Source organism: Octodon degus, unplaced genomic scaffold (genome assembly GCF_000260255.1).
Source record: "Octodon degus isolate 3935 unplaced genomic scaffold, OctDeg1.0 scaffold00056, whole genome shotgun sequence".
In the NCBI taxonomy this organism is placed as follows: Eukaryota; Metazoa; Chordata; class Mammalia; order Rodentia; family Octodontidae; genus Octodon; species Octodon degus.
The window spans coordinates 8,132,874-8,152,432 of record NW_004524632.1 but is presented as its reverse complement, the minus strand read 5'-3'; the positions used below and the strand labels follow the sequence as shown (position 1 = coordinate 8,152,432).

General features: G+C 58.3%; 1 protein-coding gene across 7 annotated transcripts in view; it reads left to right on the top strand.

Annotated features, from left to right (window-relative positions):
- Positions 1-18,009, top strand: part of Srcin1 (SRC kinase signaling inhibitor 1) — a 58,219-nt gene extending 40,210 nt beyond the window's left edge. For 6 of the 7 annotated variants that reach the window (XM_023718057.1, XM_023718056.1, XM_023718055.1 and 3 more), the window contains 11 exons: positions 3,244-3,374; positions 3,454-3,601; positions 3,753-3,999; positions 4,527-4,761; positions 5,079-5,233; positions 5,431-5,583; positions 5,994-6,116; positions 7,673-7,732; positions 8,639-9,142; positions 10,013-10,159; positions 14,988-18,009. In XM_023718057.1, coding sequence (XP_023573825.1) covers positions 3,244-3,374; positions 3,454-3,601; positions 3,753-3,999; positions 4,527-4,761; positions 5,079-5,233; positions 5,431-5,583; positions 5,994-6,116; positions 7,673-7,732; positions 8,639-9,142; positions 10,013-10,159; positions 14,988-15,122 — 2,038 coding nt within the window. In that variant the 3' untranslated portion in view covers positions 15,123-18,009. The remainder of the gene's footprint in view (positions 1-3,243; positions 3,375-3,453; positions 3,602-3,752; positions 4,000-4,526; positions 4,762-5,078; positions 5,234-5,430; positions 5,584-5,993; positions 6,117-7,672; positions 7,733-8,638; positions 9,143-10,012; positions 10,160-14,987) is intronic. The other variant, XM_023718058.1, reaches the window with a different exon arrangement.
- Positions 18,010-19,559: the final 1,550 nt, after the last annotated feature.

The following is a 19,559-nucleotide window of genomic DNA, read 5'->3' as shown; positions in this document are numbered from 1 at the left end:
ATCCGAGAGACTTTGTACTGAATAACAGGCCCAATCCTTTTAAAAAGTTTTATGTTGAGACAAGGTCTTATAAATTGTGCAGAGAGGACTTGAACTCGAAATACTCCTGCCTCAGCCTCCTGGTAGCTGGGCTGCAGGTATGTGCCACCGAGCCTGGCTCTCTCAGCTACTCTTCACCCAGCGTGTGGTTAGGGAACCAAGCTGCAGGTCAAACCCAGCCTTGTCCGCCTGCGACTTTCAGTGTTCTCTCCTCCTGAAGCCCACCAGAGTCTTTAAAAAAGGTCTCTTCATCCTCACATCAATGTTTGGGAGTGGTGACATTTAATAAAACCAGCTGGGCCCAAAGCAGTTCGGTGTCGCACACACAGCAAGGGAGAGCTGTCTTCCCCCTGTCAGAGCAGGACTTTGGAGGCCTGCAGGTGGGCGTGTGCTGGCGCAGCCCAGTGTGGAAGCAGAATGCAGTCAGCGCTTGGGCACAGAACGGTTGTGTAACCTTGGGCTGGTTAATCTCAGCCTCTTTTTTTTTTCCTTTCAAATGCCAAAGCCTTAGTTATGGTAGTTTATTAATTAGGGCAAGCTGGGTGTCTTGGTGCAGGCCTATAATCCCAGCACTCATGGAGATTAAAGCAGGTGGATCCTATGTCTAAATCCAGCCTGGGCAATTTAGCGACATAGTGAGATATCATCTCCTTACAAAAATGAAAGAGGGCTGGGGATATAGCTCAGCGTGAGGGCCTGGGTTCAATTCCCAGTACTGCAAAAATGAATAAGAATGATTAAGGATAGCTTCAGTAACAAATAAGTTCCCGGACTATATACTGACTGGTGTAGAGTAATACAGGTATTTTTCCTCTTCAGTGGATTACAGGGCGCTTCTCTTAATCTGGGTAACCAGTATCTAGTTAGGGCCCAGGCTGACAGGAAGGTTTTTGTTGTTTTGTTTTGTTTGTTTTTGTTTTTGTTTTTTGGTCTTTTTGAGACAGGGTCTCGCTATACATTTTTCGCTGGCCTTAAGCTCACTTTGTAGCCCACACTGGTCTCGAACTTGCAATTTACAATAGTCCTCCTGAGTATGCCACCACACCTGGCTAGAATATCATAGTCTTGTCAGCTAACCAGCAGGGAGAGGGTCTGAAGTAGCTTGCTGGGAGGCTCTGGGCCAGGTCTGGAAGTGCAGCTCCATGCCCACTCCTACCCAAAGCCCACTGGGTAAGCCTGGGTCACATGGTTGTGGATTGTTGCAAGGGAGACTGGGAAATGTAGTCTGACGTCTGAACATTGTTCATCTGGTTGTAAACTGGAGGTAATAACTAATCCCACTCCTGAATTCATTGTGAGGTTAAAGTGAGTTAGGGACTGGCGCAGAAAGTGCTCAGTACAAGTAGCTTTCCACCCGCTAATGCTGAATCAGAGGAATGTGCTGTCGCTCCTGCCTGCCTGGCTTCTCCCCTGCTAGCGGGATGGAGATGCAGAAGCACGCTGGGAAGGCTTGCTAAAGGCACAGAGCCTTAAGGGGAGCAGATCGAGTCATTTGCACCTGGCTTGTGGAGCTGAGATCCTGCAGACGGGGTTTGACAGATACTCCTGTCAAGTCCTGCACGTGGCCGGGGATGTCAGTGCTCCTGTACAGCGGCTTGCTGTGGTGCTCTGGGCCGACTTGCTGTAGCTGGGGCTTTGTCCGCTTGTTCCTTCATCCTGCAATTATTTACCAGACATCTATTGGCACCAGGCATGGTGCCAGGCTCTGGAGATAAATCTGGAAGGCACAGGCCTGGCTTGCCTGGGGCTTGTGGTCCAGACAGTTGTATGACTCAGCAAACAGGAACAGCAGGGCTTGGGGAGGCAGAGAGGAGACCCTCAACCCCAGTGGAGAGGCTGGGGGGCCTTCTCGTTGGGACCAGAGAACAGGTGGTTGGAAAGGCCAGCAAGCCGGATGGGAGTGGGGAAGCAGCCAGGGAGCAAGCGAGAGAGGCCCCCCTCGCAGTGCGTTCCTCCTTCACCAAGGCCGGGCTGGGCAAACCCCTTATCCCCATTTCTCAAGTGAGAAGATTGAGGCCCAGAGATGCTGGGTGCCACGCCCACTCTGTGAGGCCAGCAAGCAGGTGAGCAGGGCTGGGGTCGCAGCACAGCTCTTGCAGCTCTAGACCAGGCTTTCATCTGCACCTTCCCTGAGGAGTGTGGCTTTCAGCTTCCCCTCTCTTTTTAAAAAAATATTTATTTATCTGATACAGGGCCTCGCTATGCAGCACTGACTCGTAGTGATTCTCCTGTCTCGGCCTCCCTAGCGCTGGAATTGCAGGCATGCACCACTATGCCCTGTTTTGGTGGCTGGCATGGCACGCCCAGGGTTCTAGGGCCAGCACGGAATGCAGTACACAGGACTGAACCCCCGTCCTTGTGCTTGCCAGGCAGGCGCTTAAACAGCCAAGCTATTTCCCTAGCCTTCAGTCTCCTTTCAGTGCAGGGAGTGGGGACTTGTCCTCATCTCTGTTGTGTTTGCTTACTTCTAAATTTTAGACTTTTTATCAGTGGAGGGTGGACACAGCTACACACAAGTCATCTCCGCCCTCCCTCCCAGGGCCCTCCTTCCTCCATCTCCCCTTCCCATCTACGGTGGCTCCCTGACTCCTGTTGTCTACATGTTGATTTACAGTTTTTGAGAGTTGCAGATGACAAGAGTTTAGTGTAAAGTTGCTGAAACCTAAAACACTTTGGGGCTCACAGGGAGAGAGGCTGGCGCTGTCTCCACTGCAGGAGCCCCTGGGGCACTGCAGCTGCCCCTCCACCCTTCAACCTGTGACTTCCGTGTTGCTTCTTCCACCAGATGAGACTCAGAGGCTGCAGGTTAATGGAGGGAAGTTTGGGCCAGTGTAGCTGAAGATCAGAGCTTTCCAGGGTGGCCTGGGGCCCCTTTGGGAGAGCTACTGGTTGTATTTATTTATTTTTGGATTTTCATGACAGAGTCTTGTTATGTCATTCATACTGACCTTGAGCTCCCTATGTAGCCCAGGCTGGCCTCTAACTCATGGCCATCCTGCCTCAGCCTCCTGAGTGCTGGGATGACAGGTGTGCACCACCACACCTGGCAGGGGAGGTCTTCGGTCTCCTCTCTCTGACCTCTGGCATCGCTGACCTCACCGGGGCATGTGACCTGGTGGGTGGCCTAAGTTCCTTCCCTGCTGCGCGGTCCCGGGGGTGGGGGCAGGGGGCAGAGGTCCTGAGCATGTCCCTCTGCGGCTGCAGTGACCTGGAGAGGTCCATGGAAAGGATCCAGCGGGACGCATCGCACAGCCACCGGCTGGTGCCCGGCCCAGAGCTGGAGGAGAAGGCGCTGGTGCTGAAGCAGCTTGGGGAGACGCTGACGGAGCTCAAGGGTGAGGCCTGGGTCCCCGCTGAGCTCCTGGGCCTCGGGTTCCCCCCTGCCCTCTCCGCTCATCCGGCCTGTCCCTGCAGCTCACTTCCCGGGACTGCAAAGCAAGATGCGCGTGGTGCTGCGTGTGGAGGTAGAGGCAGTGAAGTTCTTGAAGGAGGAGCCTCAACGCCTGGACGGGTTGCTCAAGCGCTGCCGCGGGGTCACCGACACGCTGGCCCAGATCCGCAGGTCTCTCGGGGCCGGCCTCGCGTTTCTCGGGGTGTCCCTGCCTGCGCCCTGAGCTCCGGGGTCCCCACAGACTGCCCCCAGGGCTGCAGTTCAGCCCGTCCTATGTGGGCCCCCACCCCAGCCTCAGAGCTCCTCTCACTCCCCACCCCAGGCAAGTGGACGAGGGAGTGTGGCCGCCCCCCAACAACCTCCTGAGTCAGTCCCCCAAGAAGGTAACAGCCGAGACAGACTTCAGCAAGGGTCTGGACTTCGACATGCCACCCCCGAGTCCTCCGCTGAATCTGCATGAGCTGAGTGGCCCGGCTGAGGGGCCCCCACTCACCCCCAAGGGCGGCAACCCCATCAAAGGCCTGGATGCTCCTGGGAAGCGAAGTGCGGACAAGGCAGTGTCCGTGGAGGTACGGGTTTGGCTGGGGCAAGTCTCAGGGGCTCCGCCCAGGCTGGAGTAAGAGGGGACCTTCCCAGATGGGAGTCCTGAAAGTATTGTGAAGGTGACATTAGTCTGGACAAGACGCAGATTTACAAAGCTGTAAGCATTACTCAGTGTGCTGGGCGTGAGGGTGCACCCCTGTCAACCCAGCGCTTCGGTTGCTGAGGCAGAAAGATCACAAATTCAAACCCAGCCTGGGCAACTTAGTGATTCAACAAGGCCCCGTGCCAAAATTTTAAAAAGAAGTGTGTGTGCTGAGATTGCAATTTAGTCCGAAGGCACTGGGTTTAATCCCCCGCACACCAGAAAAGAAAGAAAAGAACATGGTGTCCAAGGAAGGCGCAGGCGAAGGCAGAGGGTCCCTGGGGTTGGGTTTTCTTGAGGCTACTTCCGGTCCCTTGCACGCTGTGACTGGCAGGAGGGCCAGAGCCCTGGCTGGCACAGAGAAGTGCAGCCTGGATCCTGAGCCCCCACCCCTGCCTGACCCCCATGCAGGCTGCGGAGCGGGACTGGGAGGAGAAACGGGCAGCGCTGACCCAGTACAGTGCCAAGGACATCAACCGGCTGCTGGAGGAGACGCAGGCTGAGCTGCTAAAGGCCATCCCTGATCTGGACTGTGCTGGCAAGGCTCCTCCAGGGCCAGCCCCCGCCCCGGACCACAAGCCCCCCAAGGCCCCCCATGGCCAGAAGGCGGCGCCCCGCACGGACCCCAGTGGGAGGAGGGGCTCAGGTATGGGGAGGGGCGCGGAGGAGCACAGAATCCAGGTGCATCCCTAGTCTCAAACCCAGAGCCTGGAGGCGGGGTGGGGGGGGATGGAGGGTGCCCCGAGAGTGCAGCTGGGGAGAGGGAGGGGGAGCCAACCGCGGACCTGACAGTACCCTGAGCAGGGGTCTTCTGGGGCGCCCCCTGTCCTTTGCCGGGGTTTCTTCCCTCCTCTCCCCCTCCTCCTGGAGGAGGAGGCTGTGCTCTGGCCCTCCCTGGCATGAGAGGCAGGGTGTGACCCCAGGGTCGCAGGCTTCTGACCGCAGCCCCTTGGCTGCCTGCAGATGAGCTGACAGTGCCCCGCTACCGCACGGAGAAGCCCTCCAAGTCGCCCCCACCACCCCCTCCCCGCCGCAGCTTCCCCTCTTCACATGGCCTGACCACCACACGCACTGGGGAAGTGGTGGTCACCAGCAAGAAGGATTCTGCCTTCATCAAGGTACCGACACTGGTCGGGGAGGCTGAGTCAGGAGGAAGCCAGAAACGACCCCAGGGAAGCCTTGGGGGGGGGGGACCTTCTGATATCCCCAGGCTGGGCATCGGCCCTCCTGCCACCCCAGACGGATGAGTCAGAGCAGGTAGGGGCGGGGGTGCAAGCCTATGAGTGCCAGGAGTGACCGGGCCTGGTCCTCGCAGAAGGCGGAGTCTGAGGAGCTGGAGGTGCAGAAGCCACAGGTGAAGCTGCGCAGGGCCGTATCGGAAGTGGCCCGCCCGGCCTCCACGCCCCCCATCATGGCCTCAGCCATCAAGGATGAGGATGAGGAGGACCGCATCATCGCTGAGCTGGAGGTGTGTGGGGGCTCGGCTGCTGCCTGAGCGGGGCTGGCCCGGGATTCCATCCTTCCTGCTGTCTTTTTCTCCTCTAATGTAAAATGGAGGGGTCTCGTGTCCCTCCTTGGAAACTTTAGGATTTTGTCATAGTTCCTGAGGTCCCCAAGTACCCCAAGAGCCACTGAAATCCCCATTCCTTTGTATTGTCAGTGTCTTGAGGCCTCCCAGGGCTGCCCCTCAGCTCACCCAGCCTTGACTGCTGTACGAGACCCCTCTCCCCCAAGTCCCTAGAGCCCTGGAGGAGAAGACAGAACAGAGCTGGAGGGTGGCCTCGCTGAGGGCCCATGCTGTTCCAGCACCCCCCGTTGGCCACTGCCCCTCCTTCCTGGTGTCCCCCGCTCCAAAGCTGCCCACCTTCTGCTCCTCAGGTGTTTGAGAGAAGCTCTGTCTCCTCCCTCCCCCCCACGCCCCGCCGCCAGCTGATCCCCACATTGCTGTCCCCCCAGGACCTGGGGCCCCCCAGGGGCTCGGCCCTGGGCCCCCTGCAGAAGGTAACGGGTGCCCCACCTCTCACGGCTCTGCCTGTGCCCCCACACCTGCCTGTCCTCCTCTCACGCTAACCTGCTGCCTCCTGGTAATGCAAGCTCCTGCCACCACCCGCTCCACACACGCAGCGACCCCACCCGCACGCTCAAGACAGCTCGTAACTGGGTCCTCCTTGTGGCCTCCAAGGGACTCCAGCAGCCGGGGTATCTGCTGACCCTGAGTCTGCATTCTCTTACAGGCCTGATTCTAGTCTACCTTGGGGTGTCCTGAGCACCCCATTCCTATTTGCAACCCGGGTTCAGGTCTGACTTGAAGCCCAAGTGTTATCTTGGGCCAAGATTGGAGTTTGTATCTTACTCACAAAATGACTCAGGGTCCATTTCAAAATCTGACTTTGAACCAGGCATGGTGGTACATAGCTGTAAATCCCAGCTACTCAGGAGGCTGAGGCAGGAGAATCATCTTGAGTTCACTACCAGCCTGGAATAACAGGTTTAAGGGCAATCTAGACTCCATAGTGAGACTTTGTCTTTAACATCAATCAGTCAATCAATCAGTCAGTCAATCTGACTTTGAGCCAGGCATGGTGGGTATGCCTGTAACCTGGGCTATGCAGGAGGCTGAGACAGGAGAATCACAAGTTGGAGGCCAGCTTGGGCAACTTGGTGAGATCTTGTCTAAAAATAAAAACATTTTAAAAACACTAGGGATGCTGCTAAGTGGAGGTGCACTCCCAGGTTCGAACTCCAGAAGCACAAAAGCAGAACAGAACAATCAGAATCTGACTGTTCAGAGCCTTTGCTTGGCCCGCCCGTGCCCTGCTCCACGCTGTGCCAGCGGAGGGGCCTGCTTTTCCCCTGCAATGTGCGCCTTGCGCTGGGGCCTGGGCCCCCCCGCGGGTCCCTTCCGGCCTCGCGTCTGCCCCCTCTCGGCGGCGCGGGGTGGGAGCAGCCAGGCCGCTCCCTCTGCCTCAGCATGGGAGTTCTTTCTTCTAACTTCGGTCCCGCTGCTGGCCTGGAAGTCCTTTCTTCTCTCTAACTTCGGTCCCGCTGCACTTACTTCCTCCTTATTCCTTCTTGGAAGGTGGGGACAGAGCTGCTGTCTGCACCCACCAATGGCGTGTGCAGGGGGAGGGTGTGGGGGAGGGGACACCTGTGCTCATGCTGCCTGGTGGGAGGGCCAGCCCCCACTCCGGGGATGGGCACAGTCTCTTGTGTGTGCCAGCTTCTGCCGGGCATGGGCAGCGGCCTGATGGCAGTCACTTGAATCCTGGCCTGGCTCAAGGCCCGGGTCACTTTGACACCCCCCCCCCCGTAGGGGGGCAGGCAGGCATCGGATGGGGGGCAGTGCTCTCTGTCGGGTGGGGGTGGCGCAGAGCAGTCTGGGAGCCGTCTGAGGACACGCAGTGTGGAGAGGGCACCTTCAGGCCGACTGTGCCCTTGGCACCTGGCTCCTGCCCCCCCACGGCTCTGGGGACGGCCCCAAGGGTCCCATGGGCAAGTCCCCTTCCCTGGCCTTGGGGCCTGGCTGACTGTCTGCGTCCTGCGGTGCCATCGGGCAGTGGAGCCAGGCCAGCATGGTGCTGCCCCCCTACCCCCCCCAGCCTGCACCCCACTTCCAGGTAAGCAGGTGGCAGGGTTGAGTGGGTGGCTGAGGGAGGGGTGGCTGAGGTCCCCGGTGCCCCCATGCAGCCCTCTGTGACTTTTAGTAGAAAGAGCCCTGGATGTGGAGTCAGACCCTCTGGGTTCAAATCCTGGCTCTGCTACTAACGAGCTGCAGGTCAGTGGTAGTGGGTGAGTTCTCTGACTGCTCTCACCCTCAGGTCCTCACCTAGACAGTAGGGACAGCAAGAGAGACAGCCGTTCCATGGGCTACAGTAGGCATTAAAGATGAGGTGGCTAGGAGCTGTGGCGCATGACTGTAACCTCAGCTTCTGGGGAGGCTGAGGCAGGAGGGCCATCAAATTCAAGGCCAGCCTGGGCAACGTAGGGAAACCTTGTTCTCAAAAAAATGTCAAAAGGGATGGGGATGTGGCTGGCATGGCTGGCTGCTCAGAACTAGAGGGGAGCTCTGTGGCTGGGGATCACAGGGACCTCTCTGTCCGGAGCTTGGCACAGAGTGGCCTGGTCATGCCTGCCCTGCACCTGGGCAGCGGTCAAGTAGGCAGTTGGCCTGTATTTAGGGACACTCATGCCCTGCCTGCTGCTGTGCCCAACATTGGCCCAGATGGTCTCACTTTGTTCTCTGCTGAGCCACTGACTTGGGGGTGACCTGACCTCCGCTCCAGGGTTTGACGCGGGCTGTGCGAGGTGAATGTGGACTTGCTTCTCTGTAAAGGCCACTGTCACCAGGAGCAGAAGGACATGAGTAGAGTGAGGGAGACTTGAGTTCTAGTCCCAGCTTTCCCTCTGTGTGAGTTCAGTGAGGGCCCCTGCCTCAGTTTCCCTGCTGGTCACCTTACCCCAGCTTGGAGCTTGGTTCATGGGGGTCATAGCCATACCCCTCTCCACCTTTCTTTTTCCCCCAGGCTGCCCCAGGATCTCCGGCCTTCTGCGTCCCCCGGATCGTCCTGACAGAGTGCACCCCGCCCCCTCCAGAAGCTGGGAGTGAAGATCCAGGCCCCTACTTGGCCCCTATGCCGAGACCCCGGACTTTGGCTGGCCCCAGGCCCCAGGCCTTGCCAGAGCTGGTGGCCACAGCCAGTTGGCCCAGGAGCAGCCCGATGCCCATGAAGGACAGGGCAGTCGGGAAGAGGCTGGCAAGAGCCACCTGTCCTCAGGCACCAGCCCTAGATGGGACTCAGGAGACTCCCACAATGGAGATGTGTGCAATGGAGACCCCCAGGAATTTGGGTCCTGGGATGCAAGCCTGCTGTGGGGAGCGGCCCTCAGGTGGCCCAGGCTGCGCGGTGCGGAGGGACAGCCTGGAAGAGACACTGCGGGAGCTGGAGGCCGCGCTGAACGAGCTGGCTGCAGCCCCTGCTGCTGCAGTAGCTCCTACTGCTCCCCACCTCCCACTCCCCAGATCCCAGGTGGCTGCCTCTTCTGTCCTCCTCCGCCGCCCTGCCACCCCAGGCTCTGGACCTTTGGAACAACAGCCACCTCAGCCCACTCCCCACCCTCTCAGGAGCCTACAGCCAGGCCAGGGCTGTTGGGCAGAGCCAGGGTAGGCTGGGAAGCCAGCCCCTCCAGGACTCAGCCTTCTGTACCCTGGCAGGGACTGGGGGCCGCTCCCTCTCTGCTCTGTATCTATGAATCCACAAATAAAGTTCTCTCCCCCTTTCTGTCCCCACTTCCCTCCTCCTGTCTCTGACTTTCTCTGTCTCTCATTTCTGTCTTGATGTCTCGGGTCCCCAGAGTCCCTCTGTGCAGGCTTGGTACCTGAGGCAGTTCAAAGAGCTAGGCTTAGCTGGGCATGGCGGGACATGCCTGTGATCCCAGCACCCCAGGAGGCTGAGGCAGGAAGCTCAAACCTGAGCCCGACCAGGGCAACTTAGTGACAACACAGTCAGATTTTTGTCTCTGAAATTTAAAAAGAAGTGGGGGAGGGTGGTATGGGATGAGGATCAGTGTACGGGGTTCAGTCTCAAGTATGAAAACAAAACAAAACAGCCTTGCCCACCTCTGGGAAGACCTTGCCTGCTCCCCATGAGGAGGATGCCAGGCCTGCTCTGCCTTCCCCAGCTCGGGTACAGAAAGGGGACCTTCCTTTTAGAAGTGGCCTCCCTGGAGGGCAGTGTGCCATTCGGGGCCCGGAACTGTCCTCTGGGGGCCACCTGGGCTTGGGGTGGCCTGGAGACCTGGCCTAGGCTGTCCCACCTCACCCAGGAGGTTCTGGCCCAGCCCCCAGTGGGTGTAGGTGCCCCTGAGCCTGCACCCCAACCCCGTTTCTCTTTCTGCAGAGTGGCGGTGGCAGTGTGCCACCCATGAAGGTGGTGACCCCTGGGGCCTCACGGCTGAAGGCGACCCAGGGCCAGGCAGGCAGCCCAGACAAAGGCAAGCACGGCAAGCAGCGGGCGGAGTACATGCGGATCCAGGCCCAGCAGCAGGTGAGGTCCAGGACGGGGTGCCCTGCTGGCCACTGACCCCATGACCGCGGCCCTCCACACCCTGCTCTGGGACCCTCTTCTCCTCAGTGCTGAACGCTGAATCTGGTTTAGAGCAGGAATCCTTAGCCAGACATGGTGCTCTACAGTGACCAGCACTCAGGGAGGCTGAGGCCAGAGGACTGAAGTCACCTAGTCTGGGCGACTTAACGACTTAAAAAGATGGTCTTAAGGAAGGAAAAGGAGCTGAGGATGTAGCTCAGAACAAAAGCTCTATGAAGCTCAATCTTCAGTACCCCCCAAAAGAAGAGTTCTTAGCCAGGCCCTACCCCTCAGGACCCCCTTCAGCCTGGTGGAGGGGCCAGATGGTGCCCTCCGAGGACCTTACACTCACCCTGCCACCCTCTCCAGCTGTGCTCGCAGGCCCTGGCCCCACACAGCTCCCAGACTTGGATGTCCTTGGGTCCCCATATCTCTGTCAGGGCCTGGGACAGGGGCCATGTGGCTCGGTCCCCAGCTGGGAGGGCAGGATAGGAGGTCCACATGCGTCAGGCCCAGTGGCTTTGCCCTGACTTCCAGAAAGTTCCAGGCTCAGAGAGCCTACAGAAGGGTGAGCAGTCACCCCTGCTCTAATGGGGGAACAGTTCCACATGGAAAAGGACTTCCCAGAGCCCACCAGCAGTGTGTGGCACCCCGGCCTGGCCTGGTCCCCAGCATCCAGAGCCCCTCCCTTGCATCATCTTCCTCCCAGAACCCAGTTGTCCTCCTGCTGCCCGTGTGCATGAGTGTCCCTGTCCTGACCAGGTGGGGAGACTGAAGCCTTGAGCAGGGCCTTAACAGGCCTGCTCCTCACGTGCATGCCCAGCCCCTGCGCCCCAGTGCCCCGCCCTGTGGCCACCATCCTCTCTACCTGCCTCTCCCCACCCTCAGCACCATTCATAGCCACCTGCTCACCCCTGCAGACCTGACTGCCCTCTGAATGCTTCTCTTCTGCCTACCTCTGGGACCTCAGCTCCTTGGCCACGCTGTCCCCTACCAGTGTCACCTGTTGTAGCTGTCCCCTTGGGAAGCCCCGCCCAGCCACACCACCTCAGTGTGCCTGGCCTCTGGCCCCAGGCGCCTGCATAGCGTAGGTGTGGCTCCCTGGTAGAGCCTTGCCCAGCCTGGAGAGGCCCTGGGTCCCAGCTTCAGCACGGGGGAAGAAAAAGGGCAGAGCCAGGATGTGTCTTAGTGGCAGAGCACCTGCCTGGCAAGCTTGAGATTGTGAGTTCCAGTCCAAGCTCAAATAGATAAATAAGTGGCTTAGAGCTGGCCAAATAGCTCAGCAGACTAAAGCGCCTGCTTAGACAGGCACAGCAGCCAGGATTCGATCCCCCTGCATGCTGTGCTGGCCCTGCCCCCAGGGCACGCTGAGATGACAGTTGAGACTAGGCGTGGGGACACAATCCTATAATCCCAGTGCTTGTGAAAGCTGAAAACAGGAGAATTACTACGAGTCTGATCTATGTAGTGAGACCCTGTAAACCCTGTACTAAATGTATAAATAAAATAAAATGACAGGCTTGGTGGCACAAGCCTGTCGTTCCAGCTCTCAGGAGGCTGAGGCAGGAGGATCTTTGCAAAGTTCAAGACCAGCCTGGGCTACAAAGTGAGCTCAAGTTCAGCCTGAACTGCATAGCAAGACCCTGTCTTTAAAAAAGACAAAACAGGGGCCAAAGAGATGGCTCAGTGGAATAAGTGCTTCCCTGGCAAGCGCAAGGGCCTGAGTTCAATCCCCCGTTCCACCAAAAAAAAAAAAATAAAAAGACAAAACAGAACAAAAGCTAGAGGTGCAGTCACCCTGCTGTGACTGCCTGTCACCTCTTGCCTATCTTCTGACACCTGCAGGAATGCAGTTGCCAAATGTAGTTTTTTTGTTGTTTTTCAGTATTGGGTGTTGAACCCAGGGCCCTTGCATCCCCAACGTTTTTGCTGCTTTGAGACAGGGTCTCTATAAATTACGCAGGCTGGGTTCAAAATTGTGATCATCCTGCCTCGGCTTCCTGGGGTGCTAGGATCACAGACGGGGTCACCATGAGGAGAATGTGGATTCTGATTTCTCCCTCAGCTGACAGCCACGGCCTGCACCCTAACCTGAGTCCCTGAGCTGGCCAGGGCTTTTCCTGGCTGCTCGGCGCACAGCCGGGTTCTGTGTCACCTGCAGCGTGTGCCCGGTGCCCTCCCAGCTCAGCTCCTCCAGCCTCTCACACAGGAAAGCCAGTGGGGCTCAGAGGTCACATATGCCAGGTACAGCAGGGGCTTTGGGAGCCACCAGGCTCTGCAAAAGCAATGGCAGGGCAAGAGCCCTTGAACTCTGTGCTTGGCACCCATCAGAGGGTGGAACCAGGTTCTTGGGGTGCAGGGATCAAGGGTGTGGAAGCCACAGACTCCCCGCTTCTGTGAGGACCAATTTGCAGGTCTCCTTCGGGCTGCCCAGTGCTGAGCCCCCCACCCTTGCCCCTGCCCTGAGGGCTGAAGGCTCAGACAGCACTGGCAGGAGGCTGTGATCTTCCCAGGGTGAGGGCAAGGGATGCAGCCATGGCCCCTGACTCCTGCTGGTCCCTGGGTAGCACTGGGAGAGGCCCAGCGCTCAGGCTGTGGGGAGGCGATCCACTTCCGGCCGGAATCAACCAGGACTGGAACAGGGCTGCCAGAGACCCTGGCAAGAAGAATGCCAAGCGGCTGTGACGTTTGTGCCTCATGGCCCACAGGACCAAATTCTTCTCCAGACAAGATTTGAACCCATGGGGGACCATCCAATGATAGAATACAAGAAAGTGGGGCTCTGAGGCAGAGTCACCTGAGAAGGCCAAGAGGCCGGGATGGGACCCCCAAGCCTGAAGCTTTGGGATGGAGCCTGGGAGCAGCGCTGTGGCCAGTCTCGTGGGAGGGAGGATGGCCCACAAGGACGCAGCTGCATGGAGCCATGAACTGAAGATCTGGTTCTGGCTGGGGCAGCGGAGTCAGCTTCAGGAAGGGTCAGCTTCGGGAGGACAGGGAGGACATGTGATGTGGCTTGCCTGCGTGACTGTCCCCATCAGAAGGCAGGGGTTCCAAAGACTGAAGCTGGGAATAGACCAAGGACTTTGAAGAATGCTAATGGGAAAGAACAGAAGCTCTTAACTAGAAAGACCCACTGGAGAACAAAGAGGACATCCTAGAGGGAGCAGAGCGACACCTGGCTTGGGGACACCACGGGAGGAACGAGGAGGAGAGGAGAAGAAGAGAGGAGATGGCAACAGTCAAAGAGCCTCCTATCCTCCCTGCCAGGGGAGGACATTCCATGGGGAGGCTGGGGCTGAGCCCAGGTTGGGACGGCACAGGACAAGCACCTGCCACCTTGGAAGGAGTTTGTGCTGTAGCCACAGGGCCTGGCCCGTGCGGGGATAGAGGATGGGTAAATCGGTGTATCCTGCTACCGAAGCCCTGGAGGCTTGGAGGACTGGAGAGCGGGCACAGCAGGCAAGGGGCAGAAAGCTTGAGGGGCAGCAGTGGGGTGGTGGAGCTGGGCTGCGCCTGGAACCGGCAGCTTGTGCATTTGTGGAGGAAGAAATGGTCACCCATGAGCAGGTCCCTGCCAGGCAGGCATGATGTCCTGCGGCCCTGCAGCCTATAGAAGGCGCGTTTGCTTGGGACACTGGCTCTCCCCCACCTCCTGCAAAGCATCTGGAAGCCCAGCCTATGACAGCATAGGTCCCCAGGGAGGGGAGGGAGCCTGCTAGACCACAGCTTGTGTCTCTGGTGACAGGCCACAGGAATGTCTTCAGACTTTTTTATATATATTTTTTGAGACAGGGTTTCCCTGTGTAGCCCAGCCTGGGCCTCAGACTCCTGGCAGTCCTGCCTTAGCTTCCCAGGTGCCAGGGTTACAGGCGGGCACCATCACCTCTGCTCTCTTCCACCTTCTTTTCATTTTTATTTATTTTTTCCGGAACCAGGGATTGAACTCAGGCCCTTACACTTGCCAGGGAAGCGCTTATTCCACTGAGCCATCTCCCCGGCCCCCTCCATCTTCTTTTTAATCATGGCTGTTTAACCGAAGGCTGAACAGCCCTAACGCAGAAGTTCGTCAGTAGTATAGCAGGGCACCTCCTCCTCCTGCACATCAGAGTCCCACCTGGAAGGCCCAGGAATCGGCATGTGTAACACATGCCAGGCATTGTCCCCCGAAGGTGATCCAGGTGGCTCTCAAGCCACTCCTGGGACCACAGTATAGAGCTGGGGCCGTGGGAGGTGAGCAGGCAGGGAATGATGGCCCCGTTGAGGACATGGTCTCCCTGTTCTACACGGGACCAGGTGGCCTTTCTGGCAGCTAGGTTCAGAGTGCGGCCTCCTGGAGGGTGGCCTGGGTCCTTCTGGGAAGTGTGCCTGGTCCTGTCAGGGGCCTCTTCCTGGCATCTTAGCATCACGGAGGCCAGAGGGGACCCTGACAGCTGGATAGGTGCTGACCCCTCCTCCTGTTCCTGTCATAGCCACTAACTCTCGCTTCTTCTCCCCCCCACCCCCCATCCCCTCCACCTGTCCTGAGCTCGGTCTCTTGTCCTCTGTGGTGTCTCTCTTCTTCCTTCTCTCTCTCCTGTCAGTAACCGTGCCTCCCACCCCTCCCCACTTCCTCTCTGCTCCTGCCAAGCCCCCCTTCGTACAACCCCAAGGCAGGGCTCTGCTTCTCCCCCAGTGGCCCTCCAGGGTCTCCTCTTGAATCTTGGAGGTTTCCTTTCCTCACGCTTCAGCTGGGGCCTGGCATGAAGGCCACCTCCACTGTCTCTGACCCCGACCCCTGTTTCTGTTCCAGGCCATTAAACCATCTAAAGAGATGAGCGGGTCGAATGAGACCTCGAGCCCAGTGTCAGAAAAGCCCTCGGCTTCCAGAACCTCCATTCCCGTATTGACTTCCTTTGGGGCAAGGAATTCTTCCATCTCCTTCTAGAACCTTCTAGAAGCCCCTCACATTCCCCCCCCCCAGCCCGTCTCCTCCTTCCTGCCATCTCTCCCTACTCGTCTTCTCTTCATCCCCCACACCCTGCCCTTTCCTGTGGGCCCTCCAGGGTCCCCACCACATGGTCCTCTCCCTTGTTGGTGTTTTTGGTTTTGTTTTGTTTTTTTTAATGATTCACTTTTAATTGTCTTTTTTAAAAAAGCAGAATAGTACAACTAAAAACCAAACACACCACTTTCCCCAACTTCCTGTCCCTGATGGCCTCTTCCTGTCATTGTCTGTCCCTTCTCTCTCTCACGCTTTTCCCCAAAGTCCATCCTGCAGCTCCTGCCCCATCCCCCTGCCCGCCTTCCCCTCACCTGAGGAAACTCCAAACAAACTCTGAGCTTCGGAGACTTGGAGCAGCGAGAGAGCCTCCCCTTCTCTGCCACCGCTTCCTGGAGGAGCATGAGGTCGGGGCCGCCCCAGCTTCCGGCTGGACCACGGGACTGGGGATGGGGGCGACTCTGGCCTGGAGATATCCTGCTCCTCAGCCGAGCTGGGACCCGGCTGGATGCTGCCGCTGCTCTGCTCCTTCCTGCCTTGCCCGGTGCACTTGGAGGCCAGAAAGACAGTGGGGATCACAGAGGGACGAAGGCCGGCCCGACAGGGCCCAGGCTGGGTGTGCAGCTGTGGTGACCAGGCCTTGTGTCCCTGGAGGCCACTGCCGCGGGCAGAGCAGGAGGCGCTAGGGACACTGGAGTGGAGGGAGGTCTTGGGGACAGCCTGCCACCGGGCCATGGGGCCTGAAGGAGCATTCCTACTTTTAGTTTCTTAATTTAGCACTTTAACACCATTAACTTATTCAGTGAGGGTGGGTGGGTGACAGAAGGGCCTGGCAGACTAGGTCTGGAGGCCTGAGGGTGGGAGGAAGATGGGGAGCAAGGCCCGGGGCTTTGGGGGGCAGTGAGGACAGCTCTGACCCCACAGGTTGGGATGGCCGGACTTCAGCATCCTTTTTGTGACTTGAGGGCTTTCAGGGAGGGGTGTGACATGGGGACCTGGTGATTGTGAGGACAGGTCCTGGAGTGGAGGGGAAGGGGACCTTAGCTCTCTGGTGCTGGGGTCCCCAGGGCCAAAGGGAGGCGGGAGAGGAGGAGATGGAGTGGTGCCCCAGAGGACAGGGTTCCAAGCTGGAGCACAAAGGTAGAGCAAGCACAGGGAGGGGACATTGTCCCCGAAAGCACAGAAAGGAGGAGCCATTAAGGGGACACAACCCTTGTCCCTGGGGGCCGGTGGAGGCCCCAGAAGCTGCTGAGCATTGGGGAGGGGACCACGCTGTTTCTTCATTCCTTTGGGATTATTTTTGGTTTCTGTTTGGTTGGTTCATCCTTGTTTTCTAGCTTCGGACCATTTTTGTACCAAGGCAAGTGAGCCTTTTTGAAAAATAACAAAAGAAGAGGAAAAAAAAATCCCTCCCAGAAAAAAAAAAAAAAAATCACAAAAAAACCTAGAAAATAGGGGAAAAAAAAAAAAAGGACCTCATAAATGATGCAATTACTTTTAATTGCAGGCAACTCTTTACATTTAAGTGAAGTGTCTTAACATTTTATATTGTTTTAAAAATATATTTACATATTATATATATAATATACGTAATATAAATATATATAAATATTTAAAAAGAAAAAAGGAACCCACGGCCCTCTCTCCCTGGCCGCTGTCTCAGCGGGGCCGGGGCCAGGGGACAGCAGCGGGCACGGTTGGGGCTGTCCAGGGAGGCAATGGCGATGCTTAGGTCGGGGACAGAGACCCGGCTCGGGAGGGGAGGGGGGAGTGGTGCCCCCTCCTCCCTCCCCCCATGACTGCTTGCTGCTCTGCCTGCCCCCCTCCTCAGCGCTGTGACCTGAGTGCGTACCCTACTGTCATTGTCCTCAGTTGATGTCCCTGTGTGGGGGCGGGCAGGGCACGTCCATCCTTGGGGCCCACCCCTCCCACTGCCCTGGAGTCCAGGGGGACCCGCATCTTCCTCGCTTCAGCTCCTGCACACGAGCGGGCGGGGAGGCGCTTGCTTGCCACTGTGCAGCCTGGGTGTGTGCAGCTGTGTGCGTGTGTGCACCGGCCCAAGGCCTCAGCTGTGCGTGCATTTGCATGAGGTGTGTGTGCATGGGGATGGCCTGTGTGTGTGTGCGCGTGTGCGTGTGTGTGCGCGTGTGCGCACGCGTGCGCACGAAGGTACGTGTAAGCTGCTAAGGCACTGGCAGGTGCCTGCCTGCGTGTGCATGAGAGGAGCTCTGCGCGTGAGAACACGGGTAGCGCGTGTGCAGCTGAGCGTGGCTTCCAGACACCTGTCACTCACGTGGGGGCTACAGGCGTGGACGCGGAGGCGCGAGGGAACTGTCTGTGGCTTTGTGTGTGGGCACGTGTGTGCTGGTGCAGACCACAGTGCGTGTGCATGCGTGTGCGTGCGCGTCCCATCACCCCCGCACCCCGCCTGACTCCCTTTCCGGTCCCCTGACTCCCCAAGCCCACAGCACGTCCGCACCCCGCTGCATGCACCTCGCTGCCCCCCGCCCGTGTGTGCTTGACAGACACCCGGGTCGCCCACGCTGCTCCGCACATGGGGCCTCTCGCCCGCCGCCCCATGCTGCTCCCCGGAGCCCGCCCGGGGCTCTGCGCGTGGTCCCAGGCCCCGGGCCAGGCTCAGCGCCACCCTGCCCCGTCCACCCCGTAGGGACCGTGTTGGTGTAGCAGTGACAGCTTCTGTGGATGTTCTGTGACCTCTGTCGGTGTAACTTGACAATTTCTAAATGGAAAAGGGTTGCTGTGTTTTCTGTCTCTTTTTCAACGTCCTTTTTTCTCCCCACCTCCCCGCTCTCTTTCCTTTTCGGTTTTTCTAGCCAAGTGTTTGGGGCTTTAATAAAACTTGTTTCTCTTTCCTCTCCTGGATCTCCTTCCTGTCCTCTGCTGCCTCGTTCTTCACCCGTGAGGGCCGGGAGGCGTGGAGTAGGGACACTCACAGCCTGCAGGGAAGGACGGGCTCCCACCTCCCCGAGGCCGCGAGAACCAGGGACCCAGTGGCTCCCAAGGGCCAGTGCTGGCCGGCGGCAGCGTCCTGTCTCAGCCTCCTCCTCTGGGCACTCCCTGCAGCTGACAAAACTCGCATTCACACAACCAGAAAGCCAGCTCTCTTAGTCACTTTCTTGTTGCTGGGCCAGAAATACCCAAGGCTCACAATGAAAGGAAGGCGAAGTTCATTCTGGCCTACGATTCCATCAGCCAGCTGGCTCCTAGAAGAGCAGCAGAGAAGAGCAGAAAGGCTTGGGGCGTTGGCTCAGTGGAATAAGCGCTTTCCTGGCAAGCGCAAGGCCCTGAGTTCAGAGAGAGAAAGTCAGGCCTAGGGCAGGGCAATTGCCTAGGGGCAACTGCCCAGGGCAGAGCCACCGGGAAGCCCTGAGAAGGGCGGGGCCTAGGAGACCGCCTCCGGCCCCACCCACTTCCGGCCCCGCCCCCACAAGTCAGTTGTGAGCTCTGTGATCAGCCACCTTCCAAAAGCCCCACCTGGGAGCATCTGGGGTTCTTGGGGCACTCTAACCATAAACCACTGAGCCAGCCTCCCACACAAACCAAGCAGGGTCTGATCACTCTGAATCTTCTGGAGTAGCCGCCTAAGGACTTCCGAGATGGTGACACGACCACACACTTGCCACCTCGGTGCCTCTCACACACACACACTCCACAGCACAGCATATGGCAACCCCGTGTCTTGTGCCTTTGTCCTCGAAGGTCCTGTGCGGCCCGGGGCTGCTCCTCCCCATGTCCTGGCTGAGGCCTGGAGCTTGTCTCTTCGCCCCTCGCCCCAGCACCACCACTTCTTCCCCTTGTGTAATCTCAGCGTCCTGGGGCCACAGTCTCCAAGCCCACTCCGGAGCCCCCTTTGTGTGGACCTGCGGACTCGCACAGGGCCACTCCTCCTGCCGTGGGTCAGTCACCCTGTGTCCCTTAGGATGTTAGCAGATCTTGCCTCTCTCTCCCATCCTAGTTCAACTACCTGCCAGGCTTGTGCCAGGCGCTTCAGGCACACTCTCTGCACCTGCCGGATGCTCCGGGAACAAGGCTCTTCCTCTTGGGGGAGCCAGCCAGAGAGCCTGGGCATGGAATAGACCACGCAGGCACTAAGAAGCAGAGGGCAGAGGCAGTGAGGTACCCAGCACTGAGTGTGAGCAGGCCCAGGGGACACATCTTTGTGAAGACCTTAGGAATTAGGAGTGGCAGCTACACACAGTGGTGCACACCTGTAACCCCAGCCTCCTGGGAGGCTCAGGCAGGAGGATCCCAAGTTCCAGCCCAGCCTGGGAAACTTAGTGAGACTCTATGTCAAAATAAAAACATAAAGGACTGGGGATATAACTCAGTATGAAGAATCTCAGATTCAAACCCCAGTACCTG